The 18,152-nt window shown below is 38.3% G+C and overlaps 1 protein-coding gene across 1 annotated transcript in view; it reads right to left on the bottom strand.

The window, feature by feature from the left end:
• LOC124613317 (SET and MYND domain-containing protein 4-like) overlaps positions 1-18,152 on the bottom strand; it is a 119,481-nt gene that overhangs the window by 31,504 nt on the left and 69,825 nt on the right. The window contains exons 6-8 of the mRNA XM_047142014.1: positions 8,233-8,545; positions 265-566; positions 100-173 (exon numbers count right to left, since the gene is read on the bottom strand). Coding sequence (XP_046997970.1) covers positions 100-173; positions 265-566; positions 8,233-8,545 — 689 coding nt within the window. The remainder of the gene's footprint in view (positions 1-99; positions 174-264; positions 567-8,232; positions 8,546-18,152) is intronic.

Genomic DNA, 18,152 nt, shown 5'->3' with positions numbered 1-18,152 from the left:
CATTCAAACTTTTCTCAAAACCCACCAAAAATAGTTTGAAAAACACCATTTACAAAAGTTAAGCCTATAATGTTACTGAGAGTGTTACTGATGGCTTACCGTAGCAGTTAAATACTTCTGAACCAGCTGCAATTTCTCTGCTGGCGCGCACAACAACATATTCACCATAAAAGCTGCAAATAATAATAATAATAGTAACAATAGTAATAGAGAACATAACTGTCTGGTAATACATACACGATTTTAGTATCACTAATCACCTACCTACTAATAATGTTTGGATTACATGAATGATTCATCATACTGGCAGATGGATATATTGCTGTAGCAATACGAACTTGAGCTTCCTCTGTAACATTATGAACAGCAGGCACACTCTCAATTTTGGTAATAGCATGAGCATTGCAAATCAACTGTGCAATATGTCTCAGTATCAGTCTCCCAATAAAATCGATGCTTAGCTCAGATTTATCAGAGATATGCAATGATTCAATCTGATCAGTAAGCTGCCCATTATCAAAGTATTCTGTGCTCTCCTTCAGATATATAAGCAACAATGTAGCAGTCTGAAATGGGAAACAGTGGCAAACAATTAGGTACTGTACTAATATGATTTATATTTTTTAAAAAAGACTTAAGATTTAATGTTCCATCAATAATGAGGTCATTAGAGATGGTGCTCACACTCAGATAAGACAAGGCTGGAAAAAAATTGCTGTATTCCCCTCCCCCCGCCCCCTCTCTATCTATCCATCTATCTATCTGTCCATCCATCCAAGAAACTACACCGATTACCTAACAAGAGTGTGTTAGCTAATTTTGGTGTTAGAGGTGTTGGACAATTGTTGCAGAATGAATTATAGTCAGTGGCCTATTTATATTTCATTATGTTCAATCTCCACCCCCCCCCCCCCCCCCCTCTCTCTCTCTCTCTCTAGAACACACACGCGCGCGCGCGCACACACACACACACACACACACACACACACACACACACACACACACACACATAGAGTTGCATATTCAGAAATTCTTCTAGTTAGAAGGAGCTGTCACACAGATATGATTTCAGCTTTTGTTTGAAGTTAATTTTATTACTGATTAAATTATTTCCAACACTCGGTAGGTGGTCAAAAATGTTTATTGCTGAACATCTCACTCCTTCTGCGCCAGACTAAAGCAGAGTATACGTCACTTCTTCTTTTAGTATTGTATTTACAACTGCTTCTGTTATTTCTGTTGTGGACTGGGGGTGTCCACTTTGAAGAAACTCTCGTTCCCGCTGAAAGATACAATTAAAGGTGTCCCAGCAGGACAGATGTATGGATTCTAGAGCAGCCCACATACAATGAAAGTAACACAGATTAGTGAGTAGTGAAATATGTTACTCAACTCTGGTAACTTTGGTTACAGCAATTGTAGAATACAGGTTTAGCCTCTCTCTCTTGTGCTGACTACAGTTCCATGAACATAAACTCAATAAGGTTCTCTGAACTAAAGTTGGAAGAAAACTAATCTTCTGTCTTGAAGTACTATTTGAAGAACAGTTCCAACTACCAGTACTCAGATGGTCTCTGTCCGAAATTATTATTCTATTCACTGTTCTGTTTCTACTGAAGACTAATCACTGTTTGTCTATGAGGCACTGGTTCTATCTCATTCGACAACTTGAAGAGCTGAAGACATGACGAAAGTTCTGCGAGAACTCCCTACCAAGACTCGGATTGACTTACAACTTGAACTGACAATGTCTGCTAGTTCATGGTTACCTAAGCATGGATCTCTCTTCCTGATGGCACTGCCGCTCACAGGGAGCAGGAAGCAGCATTATCGGTTTGCGTGCAGCAATGTTCCTGCTGTGGACAGACGTCCATGGTACTTCTGGTACCAACTGTCGTAAACTCTTCTTGTGTGATATCTCGGTACACCACAATTTCAGAATTGTTATTGTTTGTTGACAACAACCTTAATAAGAGAGTAAAGGTGCTGTGATGTTGCTACAGTACAGTTTGGTCACAATCATTTTCTCCAAGCACTGTCAATATTTCTATGTGTGTCACATGCTTACACAGGTAAGGGAAGGAGTCAGCACTGCCTTCTCACACCACTCCTCTCCCTTTGGCAATCCTAATGGGAGAGTAAGGCAGCCCTCCAAATATTTCCAATATAAAGCAACTGCATGAATCATCAACTTTCATGGCTAAACAGTACGTCCAACTGTTTAAAAGTTGTCTACATTGGGCTTCTGAGAGCAAGCCACGATTTCGAGCAATGGACTTGTTTGTGCTCATTGAATAGCTGCCCCAGAGTATGGTGCCACAAGAGCTTAGTAAATGAAAATAGGTAAAGTAAGTCAACGTTTTTGAATTTTTATCTCCAAAATCTTATATTATAAATAATGAAAATGATACACAGCTTAACCATTTAAGATGTGTAATATGTGACTTCTACTTCAGGTAATTATCAACACAAGAACCACAGAACAAAGCAGTGCTAACCCGTCTTTGTAGAGAACATTATCCATGATCCATGGCTGCTTACTCCACCAAGAGGACCATCTCTTGTACATTTGCTATTCATTTTCAGTACACAATATTTTAACAAAGCACATTTTTTATTTTGTTGAGAGGACAGCAGTATGTTTAAATAGGTATCTGTCCTCTGCTTTCACAGGCGATGAGATAAGATTGATGTGCATTTTTTTTTTTTTAATTGAATTGCTTGGTCTCCAGCCTTAACTTTTAAACATACCCTAGCCTTTGTGTGTCATTTTAGGGGTGAAAATTTGTGTTGTAACTTTTAATTCTTCACTAATAATCACCCTCATCCCTAAGTATGTTTGGATGATTGATAAAGACCCAGAAGTTGGGCACCAAAATATCATTGGACACCAAAATATCCTGAATCATAATCATCATTTGCATGAACTACTGGAATAAGGTTTGATACATTGTTTGTTTCAGAGGCACACGGTAAGGAGATCCTCGTGCACGTCGAACGTGGTACATCTAATAATAATGCAGAACACATACAATAGTTAATGTGCTTGGATTTAATGTTAATCCATAGAGGAGTGCTCCTCAAACATGTGGAACATGTGGGCAAAAGAATAAAAATAAAACTCATTTGAACATGTATATGACAAGAGATGTCTGCTTGCCAAATAGAGGAGTGGCTGGGTAGTGGTCAAAGACACAGAACAGGAGGAAAAGTGCTAAACTGTCTTCCATGTGACCTGTACTCTGTTTATCGGCATTTTCACATGAAACTTAATATAACTGCCGGGCACTGCACCATTCTCATGCAGTTGAGTAAAAACATGAGTAAACACTCTTGAATTTAGTACTCTGCAATTAGGAAATCATCTAACATATTCTCTGCACGCAGCAGCAATGTTTGCATTACAAAACTCATACGTAAATACCATATCAGCATATGCGGCATTTGTAAATACTTATGACATGGTTAACTGATACAACAGAATTGGTCAACAAATCACAATAACAGCTGAAAAATTCAACTCAAGCATAACTTCAAAACTGGCCCTTAAAAATAAAAATGGTATTCAATAAATAAATCCGTAAGAACTAGAGTCCCAAAATGCAAAATGAAAACTTATCTCTGCAACCAGCTCTCTCTCTGTAACCAATAAAGCTTGGACGTGGAATGTTTTATTCAAATAGGTCTACCACCTCCTAAAATATTTACTAGTACTCCTACAACACTTTATACAGATGCTCCAAACCATGGAGCAAAGTCAGCCATCTAGTTGTTAGCTGCTAGTTTAAGCAGTTATTGTTCAGGGTTCATTACGAGCACTGCTCACCTCTGCAACCTGATTCTTCCAATTTAGCTGTTGATTTTTATGTCACAAATGCAACTGTGGTAAAATAGTGATTTTAAAATACCTCTTGCAGTTTCTTTTGAATGACTGGTTACTGTCTGCTGGCTCTGCTAAAAACCACATTTCAAGTAAGCAACACATAACTGCAACAGGGACATCACTGGAGTGGTAGAGACACATGTGAGGTACCTTGATTGGTTGAGCACTGAGCAATGTGGCTGAGCAACTGACAGACTAGCTGCTCATCCAAAGAAAGTATACAATGCCTACAAACCGATGACCACTTCCCTCAGTATAAGAGGGGCATTTGAAAAGTCCGTGCAAAGTCCGAGAGATGGCACCCACCGGCGCTGTACCAAGGTCATGTTTAGTTAGTAGCATCTTTGGAAGGAACGCACACCAAGCTTCAGCCATATTGGTCTATTTCTTGGTGTTTGGTATTCCTGTGAATCAAGGAAGTCGAGTGATTGTCAAAAAATGGACGAAAAAGAATTTCGTGTGGTGATTAAACATTACTTTATGAAAGGCAAAACGCCTCAGGAGACTAAACAGAAGCTTGATAAACATTACGGTGACTCTGCACCTTCGATTAGAACAGTTTACAAGTGATTTCAAAATTTTCGGAGTGGCCATATGGGTACAAGTGATGCTGAACATTCTGGACGCCCTGTGGAGGTTACGACTCCAGAAATCATTGATAAAATCCATGATATGGTGATGGATGACAGAAGAGTTAAGGTTCATGAGATTGCTAGTGCTGTGGGCATCACGAATGAACAGTTACATAATATTTTGCATCAACATGTAGACATGAGAAAGCTATCCGCAAGATGGATTCCGCAATTGCTCACGCTTGACCAAAAATGGAATCATGTGAAGTGTTGCAAGGATGATCTGCAGCTGCTCAGGAAGAATCCGCAGGACTTTAAGCATTGTTTCGTCACTGTGGATGAAAAATGGATACCTTACTATACTCCTGTGACCAAACAACAATCTAAACAATGGGTTACTAAAGGAGAACCTGCACCAAAAAGACGAAGACTATTCCTTTGGCCGGAAAGATTATGGCGATGTCTTTTGGGATTTGCAAGGGATAATCCTCATCGACTATCTGGAAAAGGGTAAAACTATTACAGGTGCACATTAATCATCATTATTGGGCCATTTGAAAACCAAGCTGCAAGAAAAACACTGGCGATTGGACCACAGAAAAGTCCTTTTCCATCATGACAATGCACCAGCACACACCTCAGCAGTTGTGGTCGCAAAATTAATGGAAATAGGATTCCAACTCATTTCACAACACCCCTATCCTCCTGACTTGGCTGCTTCAGACTACTATTTGTTCCCCAATTTGAAGAAATGAATGGCGGGACAAAGATTTTATTCAAACGAGGAAGTGATTGCAGCAACTAACAGCTATTTTGCAGACTTGGACAATTCCTAATATTCAGAAGGGGTCAACAAATTAGAACAGCATTGGGAAGTGTGTAAGTTTAAAAGGAGACTGAGTAGAAAAATAAAAAATTTTTACCCTAAACACATAAGTAGTTTTTATTTTTGCACGGACTTTTCAAAAGTCCCTCATAACTTGCAGTGCTGTAGCCAGTAAGCTACATTCATAATTGTGATATCATCAAGAGATCGCGGTGCCACACCATGGTCAGCAACATGAGTCAATGTATTATTGAGGGTTCACTGTAATGCATAACAACCAATGGGAGACACTCCAGAAGACATGCACTCCCTCGTAGAATAGCAGCATCCTCATGCTGAGGGCAATATAGTGTTGAGTGTGCAAGAGCTCTGCCCCAGTTTGCGACCTCATCTGAAGGAATCAACATCACAATGTAAGACCAATGAGTTAATGAAGTTTCTGAGGAACTTGTACTTTACATAGCGTATTAATTAGTGCATTAAGTGACGCTTTGCTAGTCAACGACAGTTGTAAATTACTCAGTAATTCTGTGGAAAAGAAGTGCTCAAAATTAAGTAAATCTTTTATTCAATAATGTAACAAAGTGAACTAATATTTAATGATTTACAGTTCCTATGTCATCTCACCAAGCAATTAAAAAACCCACAGTTATGGCCGGGTGAAAGTAGTTTCTATAGTTTACTCATTTTGAGCCACAAAGGGCAAACTGTGATAATACATTAGGAAAGATATTTTCTCTAATGTATTAGCTTAAAATGAGTAAACTAAAGGACACAATGCCATGCCAGGCACTAAGGTAAGCACACAAATTTCTCACACTGCAGAAGTTTCATGTGGTCACGATAATAATGATAACTTTTCAATTGGAATTTGAACTTCTGTTAATTGTATCTTCTACTCAATCTAGTGTCTACTTCAACCAAGGGCTTGGTATAATGTGCACTTTTTCCAACCCTCCATACATCTTGTGCCCATTTCTCTTCCCCATTTCCTATTTTGCATCTCTCTAGGTAAAATATTCCAGTTTTCAAATCAAGAACAGCTACCAACATGAGTAATTTGGAAGTAGATACCCTGCTGTAGCATAGCAGCTTCAGACACTCAATATAGACAAGTCTTCCATTTTTAGCAATATTATACAACTGCTCACTATATGAAAGATCTGTAGCCAAAGGCTAGGATGTTGCAAAGGTCACATCAACACACCAGAAAGTAAATGGAAGTAATCTGTTGAGCTGCAGGCTCATGTCACTGAAACACTCTGTAATAGACTTTTGGAACATATACTATGTTCCATTCAGTGTTCAGACTGATAACTCTTACTTTTTTACTGTTATCCAGCATTATGAAATACCTTAGAGACAGTGATCTATTGACAAATATCCAGCATGGATTCATAAAATACTATTCTTGTGAAATACATCATGTTCTTTATTCACACAAAGTAATGAATGCTGTAACACCAGATATCAAATTGATTCCATTCCTCACAAGTGGCTTCTAATGAGATTGTGTACCTGCGGAGTATTTCCTCAGTTGTGTGACTGAATCCACAATTTTCTGTCACAAAGGTTACAGCTCATAGTAATTGATGGCATGTCATCTAATAAAACGAAAGTAATATGTAGGATTTCTGAAGGAAGTGTTATAGGCACTCTGCTGTTCAGAAGCTATATAAATGATTTCTGAGCAGCCCTCTCAGACCATTTGCAGGTTATGCTGTCATATACTGTCTAGTGAACTAATCAGAAGACCAGAATGATTTAGGACAGTGATAGTCAACCTTTCATACCTACTGCAAAATTTTATGAAAACCTGATGAAAATGTTTAAAACCCCTACCTCCCATTGTGAAATCTGCAACACCCACTAGTGTGCGGTAGGGACAGTGTTGACTATGACTGATTTAGATGACCAAAATTATTTAGACAAGATAATTGCATGGTGCAAAAGTGACAACTGACCCTAAACAATAGAAAGTGTGACATCCTCCACATGAGTACTAAAATCTTTTAAATTTTGGTTACACAGTAAATAACAAATTTAAAGGTTGCAATTTGATCTAAATACCTAGGGATTAGAAACTACTTAAACTAGAGCCACTACATAGAAAATCTTGTGGGTAATGCAAACCAAAGACTGCATTTCATTGGCAGAACACTTAGAAGATGCAACAAATTGACTAAATAAATGGCCAACACTACACTTACTCATCCTTTTCTGAAGTACTGTTGCACAGTATGGGATCTTTAGCAGGTGGGATTGATGGAGAATGTTGAAAAAGTTCCAAGAAAAGCAGTCATTTTGTGTTATCACAAAATTGGGGAGTCCGTGTCATGGATATGATAACTGAGTTGGGGGTGGAATCATTAAAACAAAGGCATTTTTCATTACAGCAACATCTTTCCATGAAATTTCTAACACCAATTTTCTCTTCCAAATGCCAAAATAGCTTGTTGACTACCACCAATATAGGGAGAAAATACCACTGTAATAAAATGAGAGAAATCAGAGCACGCATGGAAAGATTTAAATATTCATTTTTTTACAGGAAAGGTTGTGAAATGGTCTAAAAGTGTTTCTAACAACCCTCTGCCAAACATTTATTTGTGAACTGCAGATTAATTGTATAGATGTAGAATTCCTTTTTAACAGTTTCAGAAGTTTGAGGTTCAATGAAATTTAAAACGTGAGTGTCTGTCAGTCTCATTTCAGTTGCTTCTTTTTCAGTGCCTGGGTAAGCAGTGGTTCTCTCCTGTTTTAACTCAGTCAATAAAATGTACTATAATAATTCTTAAATTTCATCTAAAAACCTTGGGATTACAAACTACTTAAACTGGAACCACTACATAGAAAATGTTGTGGGTAATGCACACCAAAAACTGCATTTCATTTATGGCAATGGTTTAATAAAGAAATAACAGTTTAAGCATTATCATACCAGTACATACCAGAGCATACTGAAAGAAGTCATCATTTTCCATGTTCTCAATATGAGGTAGCAGGCTGTACACAGCAGGATAATTATTATTTTTATTTCCGAATGATTCAACACAGTGTGATTTGTCTGGTGGATGTTTTATAAATTTGCTGTTTTCAGAACACAGAGGATCTGCCTTAAGCACAACACGCAATGCTAAATGGGCAATGCCAACAGAGTGCAATAATTCTAGGCCACCAGAGCATTCATATCTGTGGTACTCTCGCCAAGATGAATCACGACAGCACTGTCCACAGTAGAAAGTTTTAGTACAACCCGTACACCTGTAAAAATGAGTTAACAACAACATTGCAGATAAACTGCAGATATACACGATCACAGTACATTCTTATTGCTCACAAAATACCAGGTGACATTTTAAATTTCCTACATCTTCCGCATAAAAACAAGAATAATATACAGTATCACGACATCAGATTCAATAGTCAAAACAGAAAATTTCTTTTTACATTATTACTAATAATGTAATGCTAAGCAGTGAAAAAAAAAACATGCTAATTTATTTTTTCATTATATACTAAAGCATTACAGAGGAGTGCTTTACACATATCTTTATCTTGAAACATAACGATCTTCTAGTGAAAATAACAGACTGCTGAAAAATGATATGTTTGCTGAGAATATTGTCGTCGTGCTCATCAGTCTGAAGACTGGTTTGATGCAGCTCTCCATGCTACTCTATCCTGTGCAAGCCTCCACATCTCCAAATAACTACTGCGACTTATATCCTACTAAATATGCTTAATCAACAAATTTGTGGGACTAGGATTTTTTTATATTACAACATCAAAGATAAAGATTTGTGTGAAGCAATCCTTCTCGATCTCTTGGTGTCTCCCTATAAGTTTTACTCCCTACACTTCCCTCCAATGTTAAATTGGGATCCTTTGACGTCTCAGAAAGTGTCCTACCAACTGATCGCTTCTTCTGGTCAGGTTGTGCTATAAATTTCTCCTCAGTTCTACTTAGCACTTCATCATTAGTTACATGATCTACTCATCTAATCTTCAGCATTCTTCTGTAACACCACATTTTAAAAGCTTTTATTCTCTTCTAGTCTAAACTGTTAATCATCCAAGTTTCACTCCCATACATGGTTACACTCTATACAAATATGTGACTGATGGATATTAATCAACGGTCAAAACAAAATCATGCCAGCTACAGCTCAGATGATAGCTTAGCACTTTAGTGAACTCATGTCATGAACATCCAGCAGATGCTGATGTAGAAAGAAGACAACAAACTTTTAGTATGGCTTTAAACACTAAGAACACAATGAAATCAGTAACAAGGAAGGAAGTTTTGTTATAGATAAGTCTCACGCTAGAGGAGTAGGCCAACTTTTGCAGAATGAGCTAAGATCAGAATAACAAATCATCAATTTCTTTTTAGCCTAGTGCTAGTCTGAGTCAGGTGATAGAGGACTAATATTTAAAAATCACTGTGGTTATAGCGAGTGAGCTGGGAAGTAGAATACACAAAGGTGTTGAGTACAATATAGAGTGTGACCTGTGAAGACAGAGTCAGCGTCAAGGCATACCAGTGTTGGATTTGTATCTGTTTTGAGTTATGATCAGCTTCATTAAAGTGTATGGTTCCTGTTGTTTATCAGTAGATTGTATTATACTAGGCATAGCCTTCACCCAACAGAGAAGGGAAATCAAAATTGGCTGAGCTAATAGCAGAAAACTTACAGGAAGAGTCGCAATCACAAGTTGTAAAATGCCAATGGTAATATCTCTGAGAGTTGCACCATCCTTTAAGTTGGGGAGACTAGAGAACTAAAATTATGAAACTACTTATTTGCAACAATGAACGAGTGCCAGAAAAGCAAGTTAACATGATATGCCTCCCTCAACATCATGTGAGCACTGGTATCGATATGTTGAGTGTAATAATGATTTAGGTTAACATTTAATTTGTACAGAGCACATATGAAGAAAGGAGGGATGCTCCATTCATAGGAACCACCACGTTTTTAAAGATATAAACATTAAATCTTCACTTGGAGTAGAATTTGAAATGAGACAGCACTGTCAAGATAAGACTGCAGAACAACTCACAACCTCAGAGGATCCTGACACATACGACTACATCCATACTCTGCAAACCACTGCGAAATACATGGCAAAGGGTACATCCCACTGTGCCCATTATTGGGGTTTCTTCTCATCCTATTCACATATGTAGTGCAGGAAGCATGATTGTTTGAAAGTCTCTGTGGCTGCTGTAATTATTCTAATCTTGTCCTTGAGATCCCTAGCACAGCAACACATGGGGGGGGGGGGGGCAGGGGGGGGGTAATATATTCCTAGACTCATAATTTAAAACCAGTTCTAAAAATTTTTTAGCAGATTTTCGGGAAAGTTTAGGTCTATTCTTAAGAGTCGATGAGTTCAGTTTCTTCAGCATCACCGTAACACTCTCCCAAGGGTCTAACAAACCCATGGCCATTTGTGCCACCCTTCTCTGAATATTTTCAGTATCCCCTGTTAGTCCTCTTTAGTACATGTCCCATACACTTAAGCAATATTCTAGAAGGGGTGACACGAGTGATTTGTAAGCATTCTTCTTTGTAGACTGATTGCACTCCCCCAGTATTCTGCCAGTAAACTGACGTCTACTAGCAGCTTCACCCACAACTAAGCCTATGTGATCATTCCATTTATTATCACTGCAAAGTGTTACACCCAAGTACTTGTATGAGCTGGTTGATTCCAACTGTGTCTCACTGATATTATAGACACAGGAGACTATATCTTTTTGTTTTGTGATGCACACAATTTTACGTTTCTGAACATTTAAACCAAGCTGCCAATCTTAGCACCACTTTGAAATCGTATTAAGATCTGAATATTTATACAGCTTCTTTCAGACAGTACTTCATTACAGATATCTGCATCATCTGCAAAAAGTCAGAGGTTACTATTAAAATTACCTGCAAGGTCATTAATACACAATATGAACAGCAACAGTTCCAACACACTTCCCTGGGGCACACCCAAAGTTATTTCTATATCTGACGATGACTCTCCTTCCAGGACAATATGCAGTGTCTTCCCTACCAAAACGTCCTTAATCCAATAGCTAATTTCACTTGGTGGCCATAATCGAACTTTCAGCAATAAACTTAGGTATAGTACTGAGTCAAATGATTTTTGGGAATCAAGAAAAACTGCATTTACCTGACTGCCTTGATCAACAGCTTTTAGTATGCCATGCAAGAAAGGTGTGAGTTGGGATTTGCATGACCAATGTTTTCGGAATCCATGCTGATTTGCATGTAGGTCATTCTGTTCAAGATACCTCATTATGTTTGAGCTCAGAATACGTTCTAAGATTCCAGAACAAATTGATGTCAATTTTGGATCACTTCTACTATTCTTCTTGTAGATGTGTATTACCTGTACTTTGTTCTAACTACTGAGCACGGTTTTCTGTTCATGGGACCTATGATGGATCATAGTTAGAAGAGGGGCTAACTCACCCACAAATTCAACATAGAATCTGACAGGGATTCCAACAGCCCCAGGGGCTTTGTTCAGTTTTAATGATTTCAGCTGTTTCTCAATGCCAATGACACTAAAGATGATTTCACTCATCTTTTCAGTGATATGAGGATTAAATCAGGGCAATTCTCCTGTTTTCCTTTATAAAGGAACATTTGAAAACAGAGTTATGCATTTCAGCTTTTGTTTTGCTACCCTCAATTACAGCTTCTGTCTCATTTGTTATGGACTGGACACTAACTTTGGTGCCACTAACAGCCTTTACTAACAATGTGGAAGATGCATGGTTGGCATTATGGAATGCAGCATTAGTGAGTGCAAATGATGAAATTGTTTGTCATCCAAAATGTACAAGTGAAAATTTGGTTCTATGAAGAATGTTGGGAATCTGTACCAAATTATGGAAGAGGCAAAAATGACTGAAACAATTTTTGGGAGATGCAAAGATCACTTATTATAAAGTGAGATGTAATACAGATCAGCTCATAAGGAAGAAGAAATGGGGACACTACAAAAGTCTGTTGATAGGGGTCAAAGAATCAAAGCCATCACACTCCTTTTTTTGGGCCTCAAATTTGTGAGAGCTGTCTACCAACAAATACACTGGTTCTAATGATTGAGAGTGGTGAAGTGGTACCATTATTAGAGCAGGCACATCTATTTAAAAAACCTTTTGAGAAGCTACTGGATCATGGCATTCCAACAGCACTGACAACACACATGCAGGCCCAATTTGATAGAGTAGAAGTTCCTGAACCATCAAAGGAAGAAATGAGTCTCATGTTTAAGATCCTCAAGAACAACAAGGCTCCAGGAGGTAGCGCTACCACAGCCAAGAGGCCCCACTTGGGAAGTGAAACACTGATGGAGGATTTGAAGCTGTTAATATCTACATTTGGACAGCGAAAACAATTCGTGAAGAATGGAAGGGAGCAATTATATGTCCCATCTTCAAGAAGGGTGATGCTACATAAGTGTCCAACTACCAAGGGATTTCATTACTTGAAACTGGTTACAAAGTCTTTATAACACTGCTGCTAAACCACTTGAAACCAATGGCTGAAGGAATTGTAGGCCGCTATCAATGTGGCTTTGTTAATGGGCAGTCCACTCTTGACCATATTTTTATCTTGAGGCAGCTGATAGAGAAAAAATTTTATGAGTTCAACTGGGAATTACATATTATCTTCATTGATTTCTGAGAAGCATATGACAGCACTGACTGCCTCCATGTTATGGAAACCATTAGAGAAATTTCACATCCCACTGAAGTACATCCAACTAACTGCAGCTTCCTACTCTCAATCACCTTGTCAAGTAAGATTCAGCAACCATCACCACCATTCAGTATTCGAAATGGACTGAGACAAGGAGATCCATTGGCAGCAATACTATTCGACCTGGCCTTAAAAAAAGTAAGCCACGACAACAGTCAAATCAGCAAAATGAAGATGGTGGGAGCAGATACAATCCTTGCATTTGCTGCTGCTGTTATTCTTTCATTCATTTCCATTAAGTAATTAATATGTTATGTTACTTCATCTAGCTGGTCCTTAAGATTTGCAGAGCAGTGTAGCTTTCACTCTGTCTTTGGTTAGCAGAATTTCTTGTGTATTGATAATATACCCTAAGAATTTTACATCCATTACTCCAAAGGTACATTTCGACGGGTTACTCAGAAAGATGTGTTCTCATAGTCTAGTGAACAGTTGCTGTAGGTGGGCTACATGCTCTGCTCTGCTGTACGACATTACAAGCAGGTCATCAATATAAATGTAACAGAGTTATTTGATCCATGAAGAACTGGAAAGATTGGATGGTTCTGCACAGTCCAAGTGGCATCAGCAGAAATCTATAGAGCCCGAATGGGGTGTAAACAGCTGATCTGGATGTATCTTCTGGTGCAATAGGTGTGTGTTGAAAAGCACAGAGAAGATCAATCAGATATTGTTCTAGCGTTAAGCTGATGAAACTTAGCATTGATTGTTGTTCTTAGGGACTATATTGAGTGGTGAGATCCAGGTGCTATCTGTACAGTGACAGGTTTCTTGTGCTAGCATGAAAGAGAAATTGTATTTTGTGATCCGGAGTTTTTCTGGCAGCGGATGACAGGGTTAAGCATGGACTGATGTCCTCGCATGGTGGCAATGTGATGTACATGGAGTATTTTATTGGTGCTGGAGTAGGTGACTGATTGGTGACTTCAGGTAATTGGCAAAGCCGATTGTTATGTGGTGAATCACTGGCAAACATATGGCTGACATGGTGCAGGATGACTAGACATACATTGCTGAGTTAAGCAGGCCTAAAACAATACGAAATCTGTCCAACAACCAAGCACAATACGACAGTGACAATGAATCATTATATGAATTCCCCTCAAAGACTGAAGTCGAGATGCAAGGTGATATGGTCATAGGTCATGACGTAACATTTATTTGCAGTGTACAAATTACTGCCATCCTTGGAAGATGAGAAGAAAGATAAACTGAGGAACCAGCATTCGTATCAGTGAGGAATTGTAGCTTGGAAGAGTGCTTTGTTACAAACAGTTAACAGCTGTCCGGTTTCAAATCAGCCATTGTCACTAATGATTTAAGAAGGATTTTCCTTGTATCAGGGTGGCCAAAACTACTAGGATGCAGCTCAGAATTCTCCGTGATACCAGCGGATATTCTCCAGGGTGGGCAAATCTGCTGAAAGAGCACTGCCATTGCAAGGCACAGTTAGAGCACTGCACCTGTAGAACCACAATTAGGTTATGGAAAGGTAGTTCTGTTACTCGTGTCTGCAGGCTTCCAGAGGATTCTCCGTACTGGTAACATGGACACATTTCCCATGGATGGATACATTTCAACTATTCAGTCAGCAGTTTGAACAAGAGCGTTGTGCTCACCACAGCAAACTGCATCTGCAAGAAAGTATGACAGCCATATATTCAACAGAATATTGTCATTAATTGCACTGCCTTCCAGCATGTGAAGATGCAGAATTATTTGAGATGGTGTAAGGTCATCAAATTCTTCAGTTTAGAGTCTTTCTCTCAAGTCACTTGACTTCTGACTGGGACAAGCATATTACCAAGTGCATGCTTAATAGGGTTGCACTTTTGAATACTTGGTGGTGAAACTTTTATGCCTTATACTTGCAGAGCCATATTTTTACTACGCGCAGACACCAGGCAACTATATTCAATTTTGTCCAAGCTATGTGGGGAAGACAAATTAGCTTTCTAGTTGGGCGAACCATGTCGCTACACATTCAAACACAGCACTATACTGCAACATATCAGTGTCACAAGTGCAAATGTTTATTACAGTAGATTCCCGCCCCCATGCAGTTTCCTCTCTCATGTACAAATAAAGGCTACTACGCAACTAATGAAAAACCACAAAAGACATATATTCCACATATATATATATATATATCATCCTTAACTGTATCGCCAGTGCACATGCAAAGATGACAAAGTAATCAGGGGCAATCATCGAGTTCTTCGGTGTGGAGCAATGTTTCAAGTCACTTGGATCCTGAATGAGACAAGCATTTTACAAGTGCATGCATAGTAGAGGTGTATTTTTTCAGTGTCTGATTGTGAAGCCAGACTCTCTTGTATTTCCACAGCCATTTATTCATTAAATGCAGTCACCACATGAGTATATTTAGTTTTGTCGAGGTGATGTGGGGCAATACAAATTATTGTATCTCACTTTGAGCAAAACAAAATACTGGAATGCCCAACCAGAATGGCAGGGGTTTCATCACTATCATACTAAGGATCATGTTTGTCATTTGTGATTCAGAGTTTGCAGAATTTTATATGTTCGTCATGACAGCTGATTACAGAATGCAGCTGTTCATGGGTAGTTCTATAAGGTGTGGTTAATGCAAAAACTTACATAAAATGACTTATCATTTTACAGTGCACAACTGAATTTTTTTGGCACAAGATTCAATCATAAGACCACGATTCGGAAACTTTGGTCACTAAATTTCATGTGAAAATACAATTTATTCAACACAACATATGACTGTTCATTATATTGTGTAATTGTAAACTGTTAAGAACATCTCTACATTATTCATTTGTTTTAAGTTCAGAGACAACACAAATAATTAAAGGGTTGACACTGTACATAAAATATATAACACAATATTTGCTATTCACAAATATATCTCTCCACAAGGAAGAAATGAGAGTCAACAGGAAAGTATGGTCTTCATGTAAATGAGGAGTAATTGTTTGTTTGGTGTCCCACAACCTTACATCTTAGAGTTATTACCTTATCTCGTGTATATTAATGACCTTTTATCAGTAACATTACAAAATTCGAAGATTGTTTTGTTCACAGAAGATACAAACATTGCACTAATTAGTACATTGAGCACAGTTTTATAAAGACCTTGAGGGTTAATGAGGATTAATAAAAGATTTCTGGCAAATTCTTTGTCAAAAGACTTCAAAGAAACACAATGCTATCTGTGTAGGTAAGTGTAGTAAACTTAATTTCTGTCGATGGTGTATGATCACAAAAGCCTAAGTACTAGCTTCACACTTCAGTGCACATATATTTACATTTTGTACAAGTTTGGTCTTAATTTTTAAATGAAAATATGTGACAGGTTTTTTACTCATTTCATATCCTTGAGGACCGTTTCAGTTATGGTATGTGAAAGGAACAGGCGCATATCTCTTCTCTTCTAAATAAATATTAAGTATATCTAAAAACAAAGATGATGAGACTTACCAAACAAAAGCGCTGGCAGGTCGATAGACACACAAACAAACACAAACATACACACAAAAATCAAGCTTTCGCAACAAACAGTTGCTTCATCAGGAAAGAGGGAAGGAGAGGGAAAGACGAAAGGATGTGGGTTTTAAGGGAGAGGGTAAGGAGTCATTCCAATCCCGGGAGCTTCTACTATTCTTCTTGTAGATGTGTATTACCTGTACTTTGTTCTAACTACTGAGCACGGTTTTCTGTTCATGGGACCTATGATGGATCATAGTTAGAAGAGGGGCTAACTCACCCACAAATTCAACATAGAATCTGACAGGGATTCCAACAGCCCCGGGGGCTTTGTTCAGTTTTAATGATTTCAGCTGTTTCTCAATGCCAATGACACTAAAGATGATTTCACTCATCTTTTCAGTGGTATGAGGATTAAATCAGGGCAATTCTCCTGTTTTCCTTTATAAAGGAACATTTGAAAACAGAGTTATGCATTTCAGCTTTTGCTTTGCTACCCTCAATTTCAGCTTCTGTCTCATTTGTTATGGACTGGACACTAACTTTGGTGCCACTAACAGCCTTTACTAACAATGTGGAAGATGCATGGTTGGCATTATGGAATGCAGCATTAGTGAGTGCAAATGATGAAATTGTTTGTCATCCAAAATGTACAAGTGAAAATTTGGTTCTATGAAGAATGTTGGGAATCTGTACCAAATTATGGAAGAGGCAAAAATGACTGAAACAATTTTTGGGAGATGCAAAGATCACTTATTATAAAGTGAGATGTAATACAGATCAGCTCATAAGGAAGAAGAAATGGGGACACTACAAAAGTCTGTTGATAGGGGTCAAAGAATCAAAGCCATCACACTCCTTTTTTTGGGCCTCAAATTTGTGAGAGCTGTCTACCAACAAATACACTGGTTCTAATGATTGAGAGTGGTGAAGTGGTACCATTATTAGAGCAGGCACATCTATTTAAAAAACCTTTTGAGAAGCTACTGGATCATGGCATTCCAACAGCACTGACAACACACATGCAGGCCCAATTTGATAGAGTAGAAGTTCCTGAACCATCAAAGGAAGAAATGAGTCTCATGTTTAAGATCCTCAAGAACAACAAGGCTCCAGGAGGTAGCGCTACCACAGCCAAGAGGCCCCACTTGGGAAGTGAAACACTGATGGAGGATTTGAAGCTGTTAATATCTACATTTGGACAGCGAAAACAATTCGTGAAGAATGGAAGGGAGCAATTATATGTCCCATCTTCAAGAAGGGTGATGCTACATAAGTGTCCAACTACCAAGGGATTTCATTACTTGAAACTGGTTACAAAGTCTTTATAACACTGCTGCTAAACCACTTGAAACCAATGGCTGAAGGAATTGTAGGCCGCTATCAATGTGGCTTTGTTAATGGGCAGTCCACTCTTGACCATATTTTTATCTTGAGGCAGCTGATAGAGAAAAAATTTTATGAGTTCAACTGGGAATTACATATTATCTTCATTGATTTCTGAGAAGCATATGACAGCACTGACTGCCTCCATGTTATGGAAACCATTAGAGAAATTTCACATCCCACTGAAGTACATCCAACTAACTGCAGCTTCCTACTCT

The sequence above is a fragment of the Schistocerca americana genome, chromosome 4 (genome assembly GCF_021461395.2).
Source record: "Schistocerca americana isolate TAMUIC-IGC-003095 chromosome 4, iqSchAmer2.1, whole genome shotgun sequence".
NCBI classification, from domain to species: Eukaryota; Metazoa; Arthropoda; class Insecta; order Orthoptera; family Acrididae; genus Schistocerca; species Schistocerca americana.
The sequence above is the reverse complement of the archived record's forward strand: the minus strand, read 5'-3'. Positions and strand labels throughout refer to the sequence as shown.